Source organism: Anguilla rostrata, chromosome 9, assembly GCF_018555375.3.
Source record: "Anguilla rostrata isolate EN2019 chromosome 9, ASM1855537v3, whole genome shotgun sequence".
NCBI lineage: Eukaryota > Metazoa > Chordata > Actinopteri > Anguilliformes > Anguillidae > Anguilla > Anguilla rostrata.
Window position 1 is genome coordinate 34,108,829 of NC_057941.1, and position 19,041 is coordinate 34,127,869.

The 19,041-nt window shown below is 51.3% G+C and overlaps 1 protein-coding gene across 3 annotated transcripts in view; it reads left to right on the forward strand.

Annotated features, from left to right (window-relative positions):
• The window catches only part of LOC135263640 (teneurin-2), a 104,799-nt gene that overhangs the window by 62,576 nt on the left and 23,182 nt on the right, over window positions 1-19,041 (forward strand). For all 3 annotated transcript variants that reach the window (XM_064351917.1, XM_064351916.1, XM_064351918.1), the window contains one exon: window positions 6,328-6,627. In XM_064351917.1, the coding sequence (XP_064207987.1) occupies window positions 6,399-6,627 (229 nt within the window). In that variant the 5' untranslated portion in view covers window positions 6,328-6,398. The remainder of the gene's footprint in view (window positions 1-6,327; window positions 6,628-19,041) is intronic.

Here is a 19,041-nt window from a genome sequence, read left to right on the forward strand (position 1 = left end):
ACAGCGCCGTTGTGCGCGCGGCGTAGCGAGGACGACCCTGTCGGCCGCCGCCCTCCCGCAGCTGCCCGACGCGCGCCGCGCAGCCCCGCCCACTGAAACCGCCGCTTTAGCGCGACGCGCCACGTCGGCCGGCCCGCGCGAGCCATCGCCATAGAAACGGTTTACGGCACGATTCTCCGTCCGATTTCGCCCGGGCCTTCTCTCTTTGCTGAACGGCTCCGGAGCAGGGAACACCTTAACCTTGAGGCGCGTGCCTGCACGGACGAGCAAGGATTGATCTCCTGTCCGACTCCTCCTCCTCCTGCTCCCTCTCCCTCCCCCCCTCCCTCCCCTGCCCCCACGCCCCCCCCCCCCCCCCCCCGCTCCGCTGGCCCACGGCTGGCTGCTGGATCAATTTCGCCGCGCCCGGTATAATGGCTTTTCTCGCCGTGTCTCGTCCGGGGTGACTCGCAGCGGTGAGAGTAAAATAAGTCCCAAAATAAAGGCAGTGCGCTTTGCTTAAGGGTGCGGCGGCTGCTCCGTGGCCCCCCAGGCCCCCGCGGCCCCCGCCGCCTCTCCAGCGGGCCCCCGCACTCGGGCCCCGGGGACCTCACTTCGCAGTGATGTATGAGATTGCTGGCAGAATGGCCTGGTTCCTATCGACCCACTTCTCCCCCGCCCCTCACCACACACACACAACCGGCCTGTTTCTCCACACACACGCCTGCAAGCGCACAGACATTACACAGCCCCTTTCACTCTCTCACCCGCACTGACATGCACACGCACGCACACGCTCAGGTACAGACACACACACACACACACACACACACACAACCGGCCTGTTTCTCCACACACACGCCTGCAAGCGCACAGACATTACACAGCCCCTTTCACTCTCTCACCCGCACTGACAGCACACCACACACAACGCTCAGGTACACACACACACACACACACACACACACACACACACACACAACCGGCCTGTTTCTCCACACACACGCCTGCAAGCGCACAGACATTACACAGCCCCTTTCACTCTCTCACCCGCACTGACATGCACACGCACGCACACGCTCAGGTACACACACACACACACACACACACACACACACACACAACCGGCCTGTTTCTCCACACACACGCCTGCAAGCGCACAGACATTACACAGCCCCTTTCACTCTCTCACCCGCACTGACATGCACACGCACGCACACGCTCAGGTACACACACACACACACACACACACACACAACCGGCCTGCTTCTCCACACACACGCCTGCAAGCGCACAGACATTACACAGCCCCTTTCACTCTCTCACCCGCACTGACATGCACACACACGCACACGCTCAGGTACACACACACACACACACACACACACAACCGGCCTGTTTCTCCACACACACGCCTGCAAGCGCACAGACATTACACAGCCCCTTTCACTCTCTCACCCGCACTGACATGCACACGCACGCACACGCTCAGGTACACACACACACACACACACACACACACACACAATGGTCCTTAATAACACTTACACACACACTCAAACACAGGCACATATTTTCACACATTCAAACACACGATCACAGACATACATATACACACACTCTCACGCTTGTCCACACACACACACTCAAACGCTGACACACGCATACACATGCTCACTCGAACAGTCACGCAAGCGCGCACCCTCTCACACACACAGGCATACACTTGCACACGCGCGTGTGCACACACACGCACACACAGACGCATGCAGACATGCGTACATGCACATATCCTCACACGTACCCACGTGTAAAAAAACACCAATATCATTTGGTCTCTCAAACACACACACTCAGCTTTTCTTTTTTTCTTTTTATTTTTGGCACAGTCCAGCTTCTGCCCGTTTCAAGCAACGCAATCCAATTTGAATATCCCGTTTCAGCCTCTCCAGTGTACACAACGCCCGTTAGCATGAGCCAGGCTGTGAACTGCCTAGGCGAACACTGCACCGTAACAAGGCCTTTATGTCCTTTAATGCTAACTGTTAATCAGGTGCAGACCTGAGGCCCTTTTTGAACGTGACCCCGTGACATTTGGAATGAATCCTTATTAAAGGCTGGCTCCCGTTCGCCCGCCGTCGCGACTCGTCTTTCAGCGTAATTAGAAGGGCAGCCCGCGGGGCGTCGCCCATTATGGCTTAATGATTTTACTCGGGCTCCTGTAAACACGCGCTTCTGAGAGACCTGGAGTGACTGTCTGCAGCCAGGGGACAGGGGACAGGTACAGCTGGGGTCTGCATGGAGGGGACAGGGGACAGGTACAGCAGCCAGGGGACAGGTACAGCAGCCAGGGGACAGGTACAGCAGCCAGGGGACAGGTACAGCTGGGGTCTGCATGGAGGGGACAGGGGACAGGTACAGGTACAGCTGGGGTCTGCATGGAGGGGACAGGGGACAGGTACAGCTGGGGTCTGCATGGAGGGGACAGGGGACAGGTACAGGTACAGCTGGGGTCTGCATGGAGGGGACAGGGGACAGGTACAGGTACAGCTGGGGTCTGCATGGAGGGGACAGGTACAGCAGCCAGGGGACAGGTACAGCAGCCAGGGGACAGGTACAGCTGGGGTCTGTGTGGAGGGGACAAGTACAGGTTCAGCTGGGGTCTGTGTGGAGGGGACAGGGGACAGGTACAGCTGGGGTCTGTGTGGAGTTCCAGAGGACAGGTACAGCTGGGGTCTGTGTGGAGGGGACAGGGGACAGGTACAGCTGGGGTCTGTGTGGAGGGGACAGGGGACAGGTACAGCTGGGGTCTGCATGGAGGGGACAGGGGACAGGTACAGCTGGGGTCTGTGTGGAGGGGACAGGGGACAGGTACAGCTGAGGTCTGTGTGGAGTTCCAGGGATAGGTACAGGTTCAGATGGGGTCTGTGTGGAGTTCCAGGGGACAGGTACAGCTGGGGTCTGTGTGGAGGGGACAGGGGACAGGTACAGCTGGGGTCTGTGTGGAGTTCCAGAGGACAGGTACAGCTGGGGTCTGTGTGGAGGGGACAGGGGACAGGTACAGCTGGGGTCTGCATGGAGGGGACAGGGGACAGGTACAGCTGGGGTCTGTGTGGAGGGGACAGGGGACAGGTACAGCTGAGGTCTGTGTGGAGTTCCAGGGGATAGGTACAGGTTCAGATGGGGTCTGTGTGGAGTTCCAGGGGACAGGTACAGCTGGGGTCTGTGTGGAGGGGACAGGGGACAGGTACAGCTGGGGTCTGTGTGGAGTTCCAGAGGACAGGTACAGCTGGGGTCTGTGTGGAGGGGACAGGGGACAGGTACAGCTGTGGTCTGCGTGGAGTTCCAGAGGACAGGTACAGCTGGGGTCTGTGTGGAGGGGACAGGGGACAGGTACAGCTGAGGTCTGTGTGGAGTTCCAGGGGATAGGTACAGGTTCAGATGGGGTCAGCGCAGAGTTTCGTGGTTTGCCTCAGGGCGGATACGGTTTGTATGATCTGAGGCTCTGGCAACTCCACTGCCCCGCGCCGAAGCGCTGGAGGGGTTTCACCTCCCAGCGATCGCCTATTTACTGAACAGAGCAGACGCGGCTTCTCGTGAAAGCTTCATGAAGCCGTGTTGTGCAGGTAGCATATCGCGTTTTGCTCTCTGTGTCGTGACGTGCTCCTCAAGCTGAATCAAATCCGGGCCTTTCCCGGGCAGGCTGTGGGGTTAGAGCTCTGAGGGGGGAAGCCTAATTGGCTGTGGCATCCCCAGAACCGGCTCTAGGATTTTTGGTGGCCCTAGACAAGAGGGAACTGGGGGGAACCAATTGCTGACCGGAGGGAGGGATGTTACAGGAGGCGGAAACAATTGTGAACCAAGGGTGGGTTGTTGGGGATTGCGGGGAACCGGCGCAGCACTGAAAAAGCTATTTGCTCCCTGTGAATGCTGCACAATTAAAATGTCTTTCTCAAAATAAAAAATTGCAAAACCATTTAAAGCCTGAATTGTGCGGCCCGTGGGTGGTTGTGACCCTGCACAGAGCGTTTATGCCAGTAGCCAGAGAGTTGCTTATCCAGAGAAGGGGCATTTGCACGTTAGCGTCTGCCGTGGTCCGTGTGCAGCTACTAGGCTCCCGCTGTACAGCTCAGCTGGCAGATCTGGCACTGCTGCAGACACGCATTTCGGAGTACACGTTATAACATGCTTTCTCTCGAACTTGGGAGGATGCAACACAAGGGCAGTCCCAAAAGGACTGTGGTCGAGGAGGGAGCATTACCAGCAGAGACAGCACAAACCGTTTGTTACAAACGCAGTCCGAGATTCGCTCGACATTTTCTCTTACCTTTGACTTAAGTCTGATGCTTCAGAAACACAGTTGGAAAGGTTCATTTTGGTGAGTGGCGAACAGGATAAAGTGAATCGTTCGTTCGCACTTAGTGAGGTAGGAAATTGAGGGAATCTATATACAGGAAGTAAAGTAGAACTTGGTTTTACTGTATAGTTAATCGTCTGATTAATACCTAGCGAAGGACAGTGTCAAACAGACGTCTGTGGGTGTGGAGTGGGGGCCTGCTGGGTGCGCAGGGGCGGAGTGGGCGGGTGGGTGTGAATGAGAGCGAGAGTCCAGCTGAGCCTGGGAATGATCCTCCCGTCGCCTCCGTGGGAACCGTCGCTCACTCCCCGGAGACGGCAGCCAGACAGAGACGCTCGGTTCGCCCGCTCGTTTCCTGTGGCCCCCGCGGGGGTCGTCTCTCCACGTCGCAGGGGGAGGTGTTGCTATACGCATTTTTGAATACAGCAGCAGCGCGCTCGCTAAACTGCTGCCAACCGTTCGCCTGAACCGCTGCTCAACTGGCCGCTGCTCACACGTTCTCCGAGGAACCAGCTGCTCAAACGTTCCTCCGAACCGTCCTTGCCTCGCACTTCTCCGAACGCTGCTTCAACACGCTTCTCGCTCTCAAACGTTCCTAACCGCTGCTCAACACGTTCTCCTGAAACCGCTGCTCAACACGTTCTCTAAACCGCTGCTCAACACGTTCTCCTAAACCGCTGCTCAACACGTTCTCCTAAACCGCTGCTCAACACGTTCTCCTAAACCGCTGCTCAACACGTTCTCCTAAACCGCTGCTCAACACGTTCTCCTAAACCGCTGCTCAACACGTTCTCCTGAACCGCTGCTCAACACGTTCTCCTAAACCGCTGCTCAACACGTTCTCCTAAACCGCTGCTCAACACGTTCTCCTGAACCGCTGCTCAACACGTTCTCCTGAACCGCTGCTCAACACGTTCTCCTGAACCGCTGCTCAACACGTTCTCCTGAACCGCTGCTCAACACGTTCTCCTGAACCGCTGCTCAACACGTTCTCCTAACGCTGCTAACACGTCTCTGACCGCTGCTCAACACGTTCTCCTGAACCACTGCTCAACACGTTCTCCTAAACCGCTGCTCAACACGTTCTCCTGAACCGCTGCTCAACACGTTCTCCTGAACCGCTGCTCAACACGTTCTCCTAAACCGCTGCTCAACACCTTCTCCTAAACCGCTGCTCAACACGTTCTACTAAACCGCTGCTCAACACGTTCTCCTAAAACACTGCTCAACACGTTCTCCTGAACCGCTGCACAAGACGAGTGAAAGCAGGAGTTTTCACAGTCCTCTCGTGAGATCGGCAGCGCATGAAGCCCATCATGAAAATAAAAAATAGAATTTCCCCCTGGAGCGAGGGTCTGCAACATGAATTTCTGCCAGCTGATTCCCACAAAACTTGATTACACCATTTTTGTTTCATGCTCACACACTTTCACACTTTCTCTCTCTTTCTCTATCTCTCTCCACAGCATTGGGAAGATATTTTGCAACCATTGCTGATTTGTGTATTCATTTTATTGTTTCATTTTTTTGCCAGGGAGTGATAACATTAAATTACTACACAAAGTACAAATACAATCATATTTAATGCATGGTGAAGTGAATTTTCTTGGTAACTTCATTTCAGGTTCCCTAGCCACCTGTTCCATTCATTTTCCTTGTTACAAATGTTCTTGTTTTCATTTTACAGGTAGCTAAGAGACCAGGAACGTACAGTATAAAGATAAGGGCTATTTTTAAGACATTTTCTCCCTTGCTTCTAAATGTTCTTAAAAATAGTTTTCCTTCAGGAGATACACTGCAGATACTGTGCCACCACTTTATTTTCCAGAATAAGCTTTTTTTTAAAAAAAGAAATGCATTCTGTTCCAAAGTAATTTTCAAAATGGCCTCTCTGGCTCCCCCTACAGGTGGGGAATGCCCTTGCACAGGGACCCTGAGGTTTGGTGATTGTGACTCCTCCACTCACTCTTCTTCTGTGGTTCCCGCTCCAGGTGTGTACACTTCGGCAGAGACTCTCAGCTTTGGCGTTTCCTGATTGGCCGGGCTCCGCAGCGCCGCCGCGATGGACGTGAAGGACCGGCGCCACCGCTCGCTAAACAGGGGCGGCTGCGGGAAGGAGACGCACTACGCCTCCTCCTCCCTGGATGGCGAGGACTGCCGCGTGCCCACCCAGAAATCCTACAGCTCCAGCGAGACGCTCAAGGCCTACGACCGGCACGACGCGCGCCTGCACTACACCGGCTGCATGACCGAGCTCGTCCACCGGGAGGTCAGCGAGTACTCCCGCCAAGGTGAGGCTCCGCCCTCCTCCGCCTTCCCGCCGTCCGGCTTCCTCCTCACCTGCTGCCCTTCCCTGTCACCTGTTTCAGGCTTTCTGTTCCTTACCTGCTGACACCCATCCCACCTGTGCCAGGCTTCTCCAATTTCTGAGCTACATTTAGCATGTTTAATGTGTTCCTGTGTGTGCATGAGTATTAAGATGTGACGCTCTCTCTCAGAAAACCTACCGGTGTGAGATGATACTGTTGCCACTACATCCTCCACCTAAGACCCTGAAACATATTAGCTGTCGAAAGTTCAGTATGATAAAATGCACCTAATCTTGCTTAAATTAAAACAAACATCTCTTACCTGTGACGCCCAGTCCTTGTTGCTCTTTCCTGTGTCAGGTGTTACATACTTAGCGCACGTTAGAAGCACATGCGTACAGGTTGTACCCTTGAGCAAGGTACTTAACCTGCATTGCTTCAGTATATATCCAGCTGTATAAATGCATGCAATGGAAATGCTATGTGATAGTTGTGTGAGTCGCTCTGGATAAGAGAGTCTGCTAAATGCCTGTAATGTAAATGTAACGTCTGTACATGGCCTTCAGGGCTTTCTGTTACCACACCTGCCCAGGTACTGTATTTGCAGTAAACCCAGGCAGTAACTTAACTGAGACCGGTTGTTGCGACGTGCGATCTGAGCTGCGTGAGACAGCGGCGTCCGCCTGTCTGTGGTGACTGACACAAGCCGCCGCGCTGCGTGAGCGCTGTTTGCCCACAGGGCGCCCGGGCGAGCCTGCCGTACAGACGTCCACCGGGCCCCATATCCTCCGCTCAGTCCCCCTCTCCTCTGCTCACTCCCCCTCTCTTCCACTCAGTCCCCCTCTCCTCTGCTCAGTCCCCCTCTCCTCTGCTCAGTCCCCCTCTCCTCTGCTCACTCCCCCTCTCTTCCACTCAGTCCCCCTCTCCTCTGCTCACTCCCCCTCTCCTCCACTCACTCCCCTCTCCTCCACTCAGTCCCCCTCTCCTCCACTCACTCCCCCTCTCCTCCACTCAGCCCCCCTCTCCTCCACTCAGTCCCCCTCTCCTCCGCTCAGTCCCCTCTCCTCCACTCACTCCCCCTCTCCTCCACTCAGTCCCCTCTCCTCCCCTCAGTCCCCCTCTCCTCCACTCAGTCCCCCACTCCTCTGCTCACTCCCCCTCTCCTCTGCTCACTCCCCCTCTCCTCCACTCAGTCCCCCTCTCCTCCACTCACTCCCCCTCTCCTCTGCTCAGTCCCCCTCTCCTCCGCTCATTCCCCCTCTCCTCCGCTCAGTCCCCTCTCCTCCACTCACTCCCCCTCTCCTCCACTCAGTCCCCCTCTCCTCCGCTCAGTCCCCCTCTCCTCCACTCAGTCCCCCTCTCCTCCGCTCAGTCCCCCTCTCCTCCACTCAGTCCCCCTCTCCTCCACTCAGTCCCCCTCTCCTCCACTCAGTCCCCCTCTCCTCCGCTCACTCCCCCTCTCCTCCGCTCAGTCCCCCTCTCCTCCGCTCACTCCCCCTCTCCTCCGCTCAGCCCCCTCTCCTCCCTCAGTCCCCCTCTCCTCCACTCAGTCCCCCTCTCCTCCGCTTATTCCCCCTCTCCTCCGCTCAGCCCCCCTCTCCTCCGCTCAGTCCCCCTCTCCTCTCGCCTCAGTCCCCCTCTCCTCGCTCAGCCCCCTCTCCTCCGCTCACTCCCCCTCTCCTCCGCTCAGTCCCCCTCTCCTCTGCTCAGTCCCCCTCTCCTCCACTCAGTCCCCCTCTCCTCCGCTCAGTCCCCCTCTCCTCGCTCATCCCCCTCTCCTCACTCAGTCCCCCTCTCCTCCCTCAGTCCCCCTCTCTCTGCTCAGTCCCCCTCTCCTCGCTCACTCCCCTCTCCTCCTCAGTCCCCCTCTCTCCTCAGTCCCCTTCCTTGCTCACCCCTCTCCTCCACTCAGTCCCCTCTCCTCTGCTCAGTCCCCCTCTCCTCCCTCAGCCCCTGTCCTCCTCAGTCCCCCTCTCCTCTGCTCAGTCCCCCTCTCCTCCACTCAGCCCCCCTCTCCTCCGCTCAGTCCCCTCTCCTCCCCTCAGTCCCCCTCTCCTCCGCTCAGTCCCCCTCTCCTCTGCTCACTCCCTATCCTCCGCTCAGTCCCCCTCTCCTCCACTCAGTCCCCTCTCCTCCGCTCAGTCCCCCTCTCCTCTGCTCAGTCCCCCTCTCCTCCGCTCAGTCCCCCTGTCAACGTGCCGGTCGGTCTCCTGCGGGGCGGAGCTCCTGCAGGTGGGGATCCTGCAGGGCTTTCTCTGTGATAACTCTCCCGCTGTGCCTCTCTGCTGTCACACTCCTTTCATTTCTGCATCCGTTTGACCCAACACCCGTCCTCACCAGTGTCCGGCAGGGAAGCAGAGAGAGGCCTACTGGCTTTTAAAGGGTAAGGGCGTTGTAGTCAAATCTATGCGTGTGATTAGTATGAAAGTGGCACCAGAGTTACAATTATGGGTGTCCTGGAGAAATTTGTGGGTGGACTGGGATGGGAGATTGCAGTCATGGACCTAGTGGGGAGGGGGGGGGGGGGGGGCTGATGGTGTGGGGGCAAGGAAAGCTTGCAATCACACACCTGGGTGGAACCTCCATTTGACACCCAGGACACAATGTGTCACCCCCCCAGTGCTGTACAATTTAACTGACTGTTTGAATCTGTGATTATTATTATTATTATTATTATTATTATTATTATTATTATTATTATTAAACTGACAGAACAATGGAGAGCAGGAGGAGCATTTTTCAAGCCCAGATGAACTATGTGGATCCTGGGTTTACACCCTGGAAAAGCCCACGTACGCTTACGTCAGGCTAACATCATACCGTGCATCCTTGCTGAAATCATATGCACATTAGAGTGTGTTAAGCGAGAGCCTGCTCAGTGCGTTTTCCAGTTATAATTGGGTCTGAACCTCTGCGAGTCTGGGCTTGCGCCGCGGTCCGCGGGGTGGCCCGTTGTTAAACCGCGTGCGAGCCTACCCCGTGCAGAGCGGGATTGAGTCCCAGCAGTGATGCCGTCTCAGCTGTGGTCCCTCCCCTGCCTGTTGCCCTCTCTGCTTTCTAAGCATGTTTCTGTTTGGATGAAGAAACAAAAACACAAAAGGTGCGTGGACTGTCCTGCTCTCTGACAAACAAAACAGAGTTTCAATCAAATGTGAACTTTTGAAAGTCATATCCCTCATATTTACCTATCTCTATCCATCCTTCTGGTCGTGGTCACGGGGGGGGCTTGAGCCTATCCCAGCATGCATTGGGCATGAGGCAGGAATATACCACGGAAAGGTCAGCAGTTCATCGCAGGGCACACCTTTTTAATGAAGTAGGTGATGCGCTTACAAGCCAAAGACTACACTAATTAGGGGAAACATCCAACTGAAATCCTAAACGCAGAATATACTTAAACATACTGCAAATACAGATGAATACCCATAATGCTGTGTACAGGGATTCATTATCCGTGTATCTAATTTGCATCGAAAGCCCTGCATATTTGTGGAACATATAAATATAAGTCGAACAGGCTTTTTACAGCATAAGACTCTGCAGACCCAAGGGCTTGCCCCTGATTGGTGCCCTTTCAGTGACACGTGCACACACCAGCCTCCCGATCCACACTGCCACAAACAAAACTTCTGTCGGGAACACCGAAATAAAGACGGCAAACCCCGCTAAGACCTAAGTTGTTATCAGGGTGTAAACAGAGAGAACGCGGCGCTGGCAGAGTATCTCCTCACTGTCAGAGATATAAACAGAGGGTGTGTGGACCCTGACCAAACACAGGCTCCACGATCACACTTCTGCCCGTGGAAAACGGCCAACCGCAAAGGTCACGGGTGCTAAAAGAGTATGTGCCTGTCCGCCTGGTTACCGGGAGACAGGCGAGGGGGAGACATCGAGGCACTTCCTCCTGCACTGTGATAAGCATTCAGAGGAATGGCAAACGTGCGTCGGTACGGCCTCCCATTCTAAAATATGACTTTATTGTCAGGAAAATAACGGTAAGGAAAATAATAAAATATCGGTCCTGTTAGTGGAGGGGCAAGCAGTCCCACCAGACCCCATCAATGCCTGAGAACGCTGAGGTACACCCAGAATTGGCTTATGAATAAGTTATCGGATTGGTGAGAATAGTAGCCAATAATAAAATTTGCTTTACTGTGTTTGTGTTTTCTTTACTGTATATTGCTTAACTGTTACAATAGTCATTAATGCAATGAATGTTCGACATGTATACATTCCATCATCTTAAATGTACTGTGCGTTTGGTATTCAGATGGTTTTTTTTGTACTTTAAAGAGGTGTACAGAATGGCTGTGTTAACAAAGCACAGAATTGAACTGAGTGAAAGAGGATTGAGTCAAGGGAGAAAGGGAAGGTGAATAAGAGTGTAAGTGAGATGGAGTGAGTGTAAGAGCGAGTGAGCGAGTGAGTGAGTTAGTGAGTGAGTGAGGGTGTGAGTGAGTGATTCAGTGAGTGGGTAGGTGGGTGAGCGAGTGAGCGAGTGAGTGATTCAGTGAGTGGGTAGGTGGGTGAGCGAGTGAGTTAGTGAGTGATTCAGTGAGTGGGTAGGTGGGTGAGCGAGTGAGCGAGTGAGTGATTCAGTGAGTGGGTAGGTGGGTGAGCGAGTGAGCGAGTGAGTGAGTCAGTGAGTGGGTAGGTGGGTGAGTGAGCGAGCGAGTGAGCGAGCGAGTGAGTGAGTGAGTGAGTGAGTGAGTGAGTGAGTGAGTGAGTGATTGAGTGAGTGAGTGAGTGAGTGAGCGAGTGAGTGAGTGAGTGAGGGCCTACACAGTGGATTTGTGTAAGAGCAGAGGCAGTTGTTGAGGGTATCTCAGGAGACGGGTCATTGGCTCCTGACTAGATGATTGGATTAGACCCTAAACCCCTTGTAATTAATGTGTGTTGGATCCTGACATCCCAGTGATTAAGAGTTAAGTCTCTAATGAAGACTTTGGGGCAGAAGTCTTCTGTGAGGTGTATGAGAATTACAGAGCTTGTGTCAGCACCATAAGATCTGGTGCTATATTTGCTAAACATTTTTTCTAAAGCATGCAAAACTGTATTTTAAGCATATATGTCCAATCATATGCATCATACAAATCACAGCATAAACATTGCTCAAAATATAGTAATGAAATTTGTTGAGAGCAGCAAAGAGTTACTGCCATTTCAGATTTGGAGTTCAAAAGTTGGATGTAATTACATCATAACAATTAAGTGGATTTATCCAACACAGATAGCTGACTTCATCAGTCGAGAAAGAATGAAGATGTTATTGAAATAGAAATAAATAGGAAAAGCATTTATGTGTTTGTGTGGGTGTGTGTGTGTGTGTGTGGGTATGTGTGTGTGTGTGTGTGGGTGTTTTATCACTGCTAAGGGTAGATAAGTATGCCTGCTGCCTGCTGCAGTGAAAGAATTTGACTGTAAATAAATGAACAAAATTTTAAATTTTAATGTTGTTTTTCCTTTTTAGAAGATAATGAAAAACATTTCCTTTCCCATCTTAGAACTCAAACTAATTGGAAATGTTGTTTTGTTTGTTCTTTTAAAACCTAATTCTTTCATTGTTATCCACATAATCCTACAATTATGGATGTGTAGTAGTTGGTAGCTAATTGAGCCTTACAAATTTTCCTAAACATTTCAAGTTCTCGCTCACAATTAATTTTAGACATAATTCAAAATTAAATTCATATCCCTGTGAATGTGATAGCACGGCATTCTCATTCTTCATTTCTGTCTACTTTAAATGGATTATAATCTATGACTAAACTGCATACATACAGTGCCATAAAAAAGAATTTCCCCCCTTCCTGATTTCCTCTATTACTGTATATTATTATTATTATTTAATTTAATAAAAAAGTTATCAACAACATGTCAAATGTTTTTCCATATATTATGCAAAAGTGCGATGTAGCACTTGTTTCTCTGTTCTGAGCCTTCCATCTAATTAGCCACTGGATCATGTTGAACAGTGATTTTAACTGAATCATTGCGCTCCGTTTGATTTAGTTTCTTTTTTTAATGATCATTTTGGTCATGAACCACTGGTTTTCAACCCTCGTCACGTGACAATGCAGTGGGATGCATATGACTTCATCGTAGCTGAGCGCAGTATCGCAGTTGGCTGTTGACGTACCGTGTATCCCTTGAGAACACTGGGGCCAATTACAGCATGCGATTGCGTTGCCCCATGGGAGTGTACCAGGACAGAGTCAGCACTTGCACGGCTCAGATGCATTTTCAGAAGGTGAGGTACATCACCGTACTGAGAGTATGACTGCTGTTCATTATTATTTTTTAAAACTCTCTTAAATCACTTAAATGCGCGAATACAGAAACGGAACAGTCGGTGCGTTGTATCTTAACGCATGGAACTGCATCCATGTTTGTTAAAGCGCATTGTATCCTTTTTATACAGTCTATGGTTGCATCCTTGAAAGACAGCTGTAGTCTCCGGAGGCACGACTGGAAATTCAAACGATAAACAGCGGAAAACAATGTTCTGAAAAATAAATAAATGAAACGGGAAAGGACGTGTACGTATTGCAAGGCTGGCGTCTACATACGTATTGAACGCTCGCATGAGAACGGAAGCAAAGGCCGACTATTTCAGAATGAAGTGGCCATTCATTGCTCAGGCGCAAAGAGGGTACGGCTTCAGCCACTGACGTCAGAGCTCGAGAGCGCTGCGAAGCGGTGATTTCCCTGGTGATTTCCCTGTTCCGTTGAATACGCATCCACTGCCATCCCGCGCGCGCACATATCAAACTGCAAGCGGCAACCCATTCATTTGCTCTGAGATTTATTGTGTGATAAAAGGGCAAAGACAAGACCGAGCGCGTGAGCGATGGCCGAGTTTGCTGTTTTTAAGAAGTAAGACTTGCGCGCGCAGGACGCCATGCGAGCAGATGGTCTTTAAGAGAGCGCATTGAGGAAGAACTCTTCCATCCGGGTGATATACGCTATCCACTCTGCCGTCTGAAATGGAGGCCGGGTTCCATGATAATGACCCGCGAGTCCTGAGCTCAGGAAGAGGGGGAGGCTATCGGCATTCACATACTCTCTTATGTTATCGATGGCCTTCCTCTGCATCTGAGCTCAGGAAGAGGGGGAGGCTATCGGCATTCACATACTCTTTTATGTTATCGATGGCCTTCCTCTGCATCTGAGCTCAGGAAGAGGGGGAGGCTATAGGCATTCACATACTCTCTTCTGTTATCGATGGCCTTCCTCTGCATCTGAGCTAAGGAAGAGGGGGAGGCTATAGGCATTCACATACTCTCTTATGCTATCGATGGCCTTCCTCTGCATCTGAGCTCAGGAAGAGGGGGAGGCTATAGGCATTCACATACTCTCTTATGTTATCGATGGCCTTCCTCTGCATCTGAGCTAAGGAAGAGGGGGAGGCTATAGGCATTCACATACTCTCTTCTGTTATCGATGGCCTTCCTCTGCATCTGAGCTCAGGAAGAGGGGGAGGCTATAGGCATTCACATACTCTCTTATGTTATCGATGGCCTTCCTCTGCATCTGAGCTCAGGAAGAGGGGGAGGCTATAGGCATTCACATACTCTCATGTTATCGATGGCCTTCCTCTGCATCTGAGCTAAGGAAGAGGGGGAGGCTATAGGCATTCACATACTCTCTTATGCTATCGATGGCCTTCCTCTGCATCTGAGCTCAGGAAGAGGGGGAGGCTATAGGCATTCACATACTCTCTTATGTTATCGATGGCCTTCCTCTGCATCTGAGCTCAGGAAGAGGGGGAGGCTATAGGCATTCACATACTCTCTTCTGTTATCGATGGCCTTCCTCTGCATCTGAGCTAAGGAAGAGGGGGAGGCTATAGGCATTCACATACTCTCTTATGTTATCGATGGCCTTCCTCTGCATCTGTTCAACACACACCTCCTCTTTGGGCCTGCTCTCTCCTCCACGCACCTCCTCTACAGCTGTGCTCCTGTTAAAATGATACTGTTTTCCTAAGGGAACCCACCAGGTTTTCATGGCACTTAAACCAAAGAAATCCCATAGCAGAGAGCGGTTTTATTCCTCCTTAAATGAAATGTCCACACAGAGGTGGTGTGCTTTCACATACTCCCTGAAACGAGCTTGCTGGCTCGGCATACCTCCATTTTCTTTTTTTTCTATTTATTATGTGTGTGCGTATGTGTGTGTGTGTGTGTGTGTGCGCGAGCGAGCGTACGTGTGTGTGCTTTTTTCTGCATTCAAAGCCGCGTAAGCAAAGATCAAAAGAAGTACAAAGACCCTTCTGGGCATTAAAAATAAATGAGGTTCAGATTAAATGTGGATTCTGGTGAACCGAAGCGCCAGTCTTGGGCCTGCCGAGTTGCTGAGTTATCGCAGAGTTTGTCGAGCGTCGGCGTTCCTACACGCCTCCACCGATTGGCCAATCAGGAGCCTCATGTCAGCGCGACCCATTGCAGGGGGGCAGGTAGAGAGCACACCCCCCACCCCCCATTTTACCTGTATCTACAATTCCTACTTTCAGCATTAATAAACACAACTGGGGGAGAGAGACGGTGAGAGACAGGAAATGAAGAAGAGGGGAGGAACATACGCTGAGAGAGGATGAGCTAACCAAGGCAGGCTAGCCCGGAATGAGTGGCAAGCAGGGTTATTAGAGACCGCGTTCAATCAAAACCACAATTTATTCATAGTTAAAAATAAAGAGCCAAATTAAACGTGCTATGATATTAAGCCCATTTAATTCAGTTGAGATTTTAAATTAGTTTTTTTATCCTCATGCAACAATACACAGCTACTGTTCAGTCTCGGAGGATTTGGTATTGGTCATTTAGAGACCATGTTTTTTTTGTTGTTTTTTGTTTTTTTTAAAACATTATTAAATGTCATTTACATTTTAACCATCACTTACTGAGCTGCCAATCAGGAGCAAATTGTGTCAGACCTCCAGCACTCATGTTTAAAAGGAGTTATATCAAAAGGAAATTTAATTATTTTCCCCATTTATAAATTGAAAAATCAAGTGTACGTCTTTATTGTGTGGCTTAATGAGCACTTCAGCAGTAAAAAAAAAAGCGATTTTACGGGGTCTAATTAAATGCTAATGCGAGATGACATGTAAAGTAATCATTGGTTGCCAGTTTTACTTCCTATTTTTAAACACACATATTATAATTATTCTTATTTTACCTAATCTTGTTCATATGGTAGATACAAAAGGGAGAGCGAGCGAGAGGAGAGGGCTGTGTGGTTTGTAGTGGTCTCTCGGCCTTATCATAATGGGACAGAGTGAGGGAAGATGGAGGAGAGACAAAGAGGTGGAGGAGGGTGAGGAAGACAGAGAGGAGGGGAGAGGGTGAGGGAAACAGAAGGAGGGGAGAGGGTGGAGGGAGAGAACAGAGGGGGGAGGAAGGGGGGAGAGGGTGGAGGGAGAGACCAGAGAGGAGGGGGAGAGAGGGTGGAGGGAGAGACCAGAGAGGAGGGGGAGAGGGTAAGACGAGAGGTGGAGGGAAGAACAGAGAGGAGGGGGAGAGGGTGGAGGGAGAGACCAGGAGGAGGGAGGGGAGGAGAGCAGGGTGGGGGAGGGAGAGACCAGAGAGGAGAGGAGGGGGAGGAGGGTGGAGGGAGAGGAGACCAGAGAGGAGAGGAGGGAGAGGGTGGAGGGAGAGAACAGAGAGAGGAGGGGAGAGAGAGGTGGAGGGAGAGACCAGAGAGGAGGTGAGGGAGAGGTGTGAGGGAAAGAACAGAGAGGAGGGGGAGAGGGTGGAGGGAAAGAACAGAGAGGAGGAGGGAGAGGGTGGAGGGAAAGAACAGAGAGGAAGGGGAGAGGGAAAGAACAGAGAGGAGGGGGGAGAGGGTGGAGGGAAAGAACAGAGAGGAGGGGGAGAGACGGTGGAGGAGAGAAAAGAGAGGAGGGGAGGGAGAGAACAGGCTGGCTCACCAGGGCCAGCAGCAGATAGGATTGTTAATTAAGAGCTAAAAGCCGCTGGTGCCCTGGCAGGACTGGAGAGAGCCGCTGGTGTCTGAACAGAGGAGCACTCTGTGATGGACCGCGGGTAGGACAGGTAGGGAGGGAGGAGGACAGCCAGCCTGCTGGTAGGCCAGATCCATGCCAGCGCGTCCTGGAGCCTGACTGTCTGACTGCGGTGCAGCGGTCTGACTGTGGGCTCACAGACATTACGTTTATTTGACCAACACTTTTACCCAAAGCGACGCGCAATAAATGCATACCAAAGGTCACTGGTACAACTACAAAACACAGGTCCGACAAGGTACAGTACTCATTTTGTAGCAGTTATTCATAGCCATGAACACATTAAGTAAGTCTAGTTCACACAGTAAACATTACTCTCTGACCTTGCCTATGCTAAGTCAAACTAGGAGGCAAGACAAGCTACAACATCAAGATAATGATACGAAGTAAAATATAAGTGCTGGGTGGAAGTAGAGATAGGCCTGCTGCTCATATCAAAGGAAAGTCCAAAATGGATTCCCCTAACTTACACCCTCATGCTCACATCCCACCTCGGCCCTTCTCCAGACCCCGAAACTACTGCTGAAGGAACTGATTCATAAATTTGTCATCTCTGTTGTGTAGGACCCCCCCAACCCCAAACCCCAAACCCCCACTCACTCGGTGGTGTTCCCCTCCTTTTAATTTCAGAACTTATTTGCACCTCTGTCATCACCACAAAAAAAATATAATCTTTTTTTTTTTTTTTATTTTTATAAGCGAGCAGTATTAAAAATAATACTGGCATATTATGGCTGTCTTGGCCGTGCGATATTTTGGACGTGTATAGTTTTTTTTTTTTTTGCTTCTTTTTTGGAGAGTAGAGGGCTTTCTTGAAAGCTTTGTAAGCAATATGTGCGCGCATATGGAAAGCAAAGCCAGGTTAAGAGCCTGGGCGGGCTCCTGTGGCGGCGCAGAGAGGCCTGGTCGGGGCTCAGGATTGTGTGCGCCGCGTACGGGGCCCATATGGTGGCTGGGAACGACGGAATCCCAGGGATCTGGTAATAACCGTCTCGGGGCCCCCCGAACAGCACCGCCATTCCACTTAAGAGCAGTTCATCTCCCCGCAACATCTGCTGCTATGTGCTGTGGCCCCTAACTCACACATTCCCAAGCACGGGAGAGAGAGAGGACTCTTCTGAGTGGAGGAAGGGAACATTGCTCCCCGCTTCTGATTGGTGATTTGTTTCCTCGCTGTCCCAACAGTAAGATGTCAGATTGGAACTGGGGCTTTAATCTGGGACCTCATTTGACACCGGAGTTGCGTGTGTGTGTGTGTGTGTGTGTGTGTGTGTGTGTGTGTGTCATTTCCTTGCAGCAGTGTCTGAACGCATGACTGCATGCGCGTGTCTGTTTGGCAGTAGATGTACACTTCCCCGAGTGAAAATAGCCCTGGGGTTCAATTATTGATAAAGAGGAGATATTTAACAGTTTAAAGTCATTTGCATTCTTTCTCAACAGCAGGTTATTACTGCAGACAGCTGGGAGACTGTGAAAAGCGTTTCCGTGGCGATGTGCAGGGATGTCAGTGCCCCCGTGCTCGATGCTCTGACTGAACAAATCAGCCTTTAATGTTTCTCTGTGTGCATATTACGCTGATTTTACACTGATGACAGATTCGCATTGTCTGTGGAACTGTTTACCCTTTGCTGTAATCAAATGTGTTGTGTGAATTTTGTCTGTGTGTACATGTGTTTCTGTGTGTGTGTTTGTCTGCCCATGCTTGTGTGCGTGTGTGTGTGTGCGCATGTGTGTGTATGTGCATGTATGTGCATACATGTGTGTGTGTGTGTGTGTGTGCGCGTGTGTGTTTGTGTGCATGCGTGCGGGTGTGTGCATGTGTGTGTGCGTACATGTTTCTCAGCGTGTGTGTGTGCCTGCATGTGTGTGTGTGTGCCTGCGTGTGTGTGTGTGTGTGTGCATTCATGCGTGCACGTGTGAGTGTTTGATTTAATATTAATGGGGTGTTCCTGCGGTTTGTGTACACTAGCCACGGATGGATTATGAAAGAGCCTGGATTTTTAATGAGGGATTGGATCATGCTCATAACTGTGCAGCAGAGAGGAGAACTTGGGTCAAGGTAATGGGGGATTCCACATATACTGTATGGTTAACAGGCTCTCTAGAAAGTCAGGCTGTTGACCTGCTCCTGCGATCATTTTGAGGAGGGCAAGAATTTATTTATCTGCCAAGCACGCTTGAGAAGCATACAAGGCTTGAAGGTCGACTGACAAGTAAAAGTGTGATTCGTCCCCTCAGGATTGTATGGGTTTCTATGGATTCTGTGTGTGTGTGTGTGTGTGCATGCATTTGTATATGTGCGAATGTAAGTATGTGTATATTTGCTTTCTGTGTGCATGCATGTGTGCTTGCTTAACATACATGTTTGAATG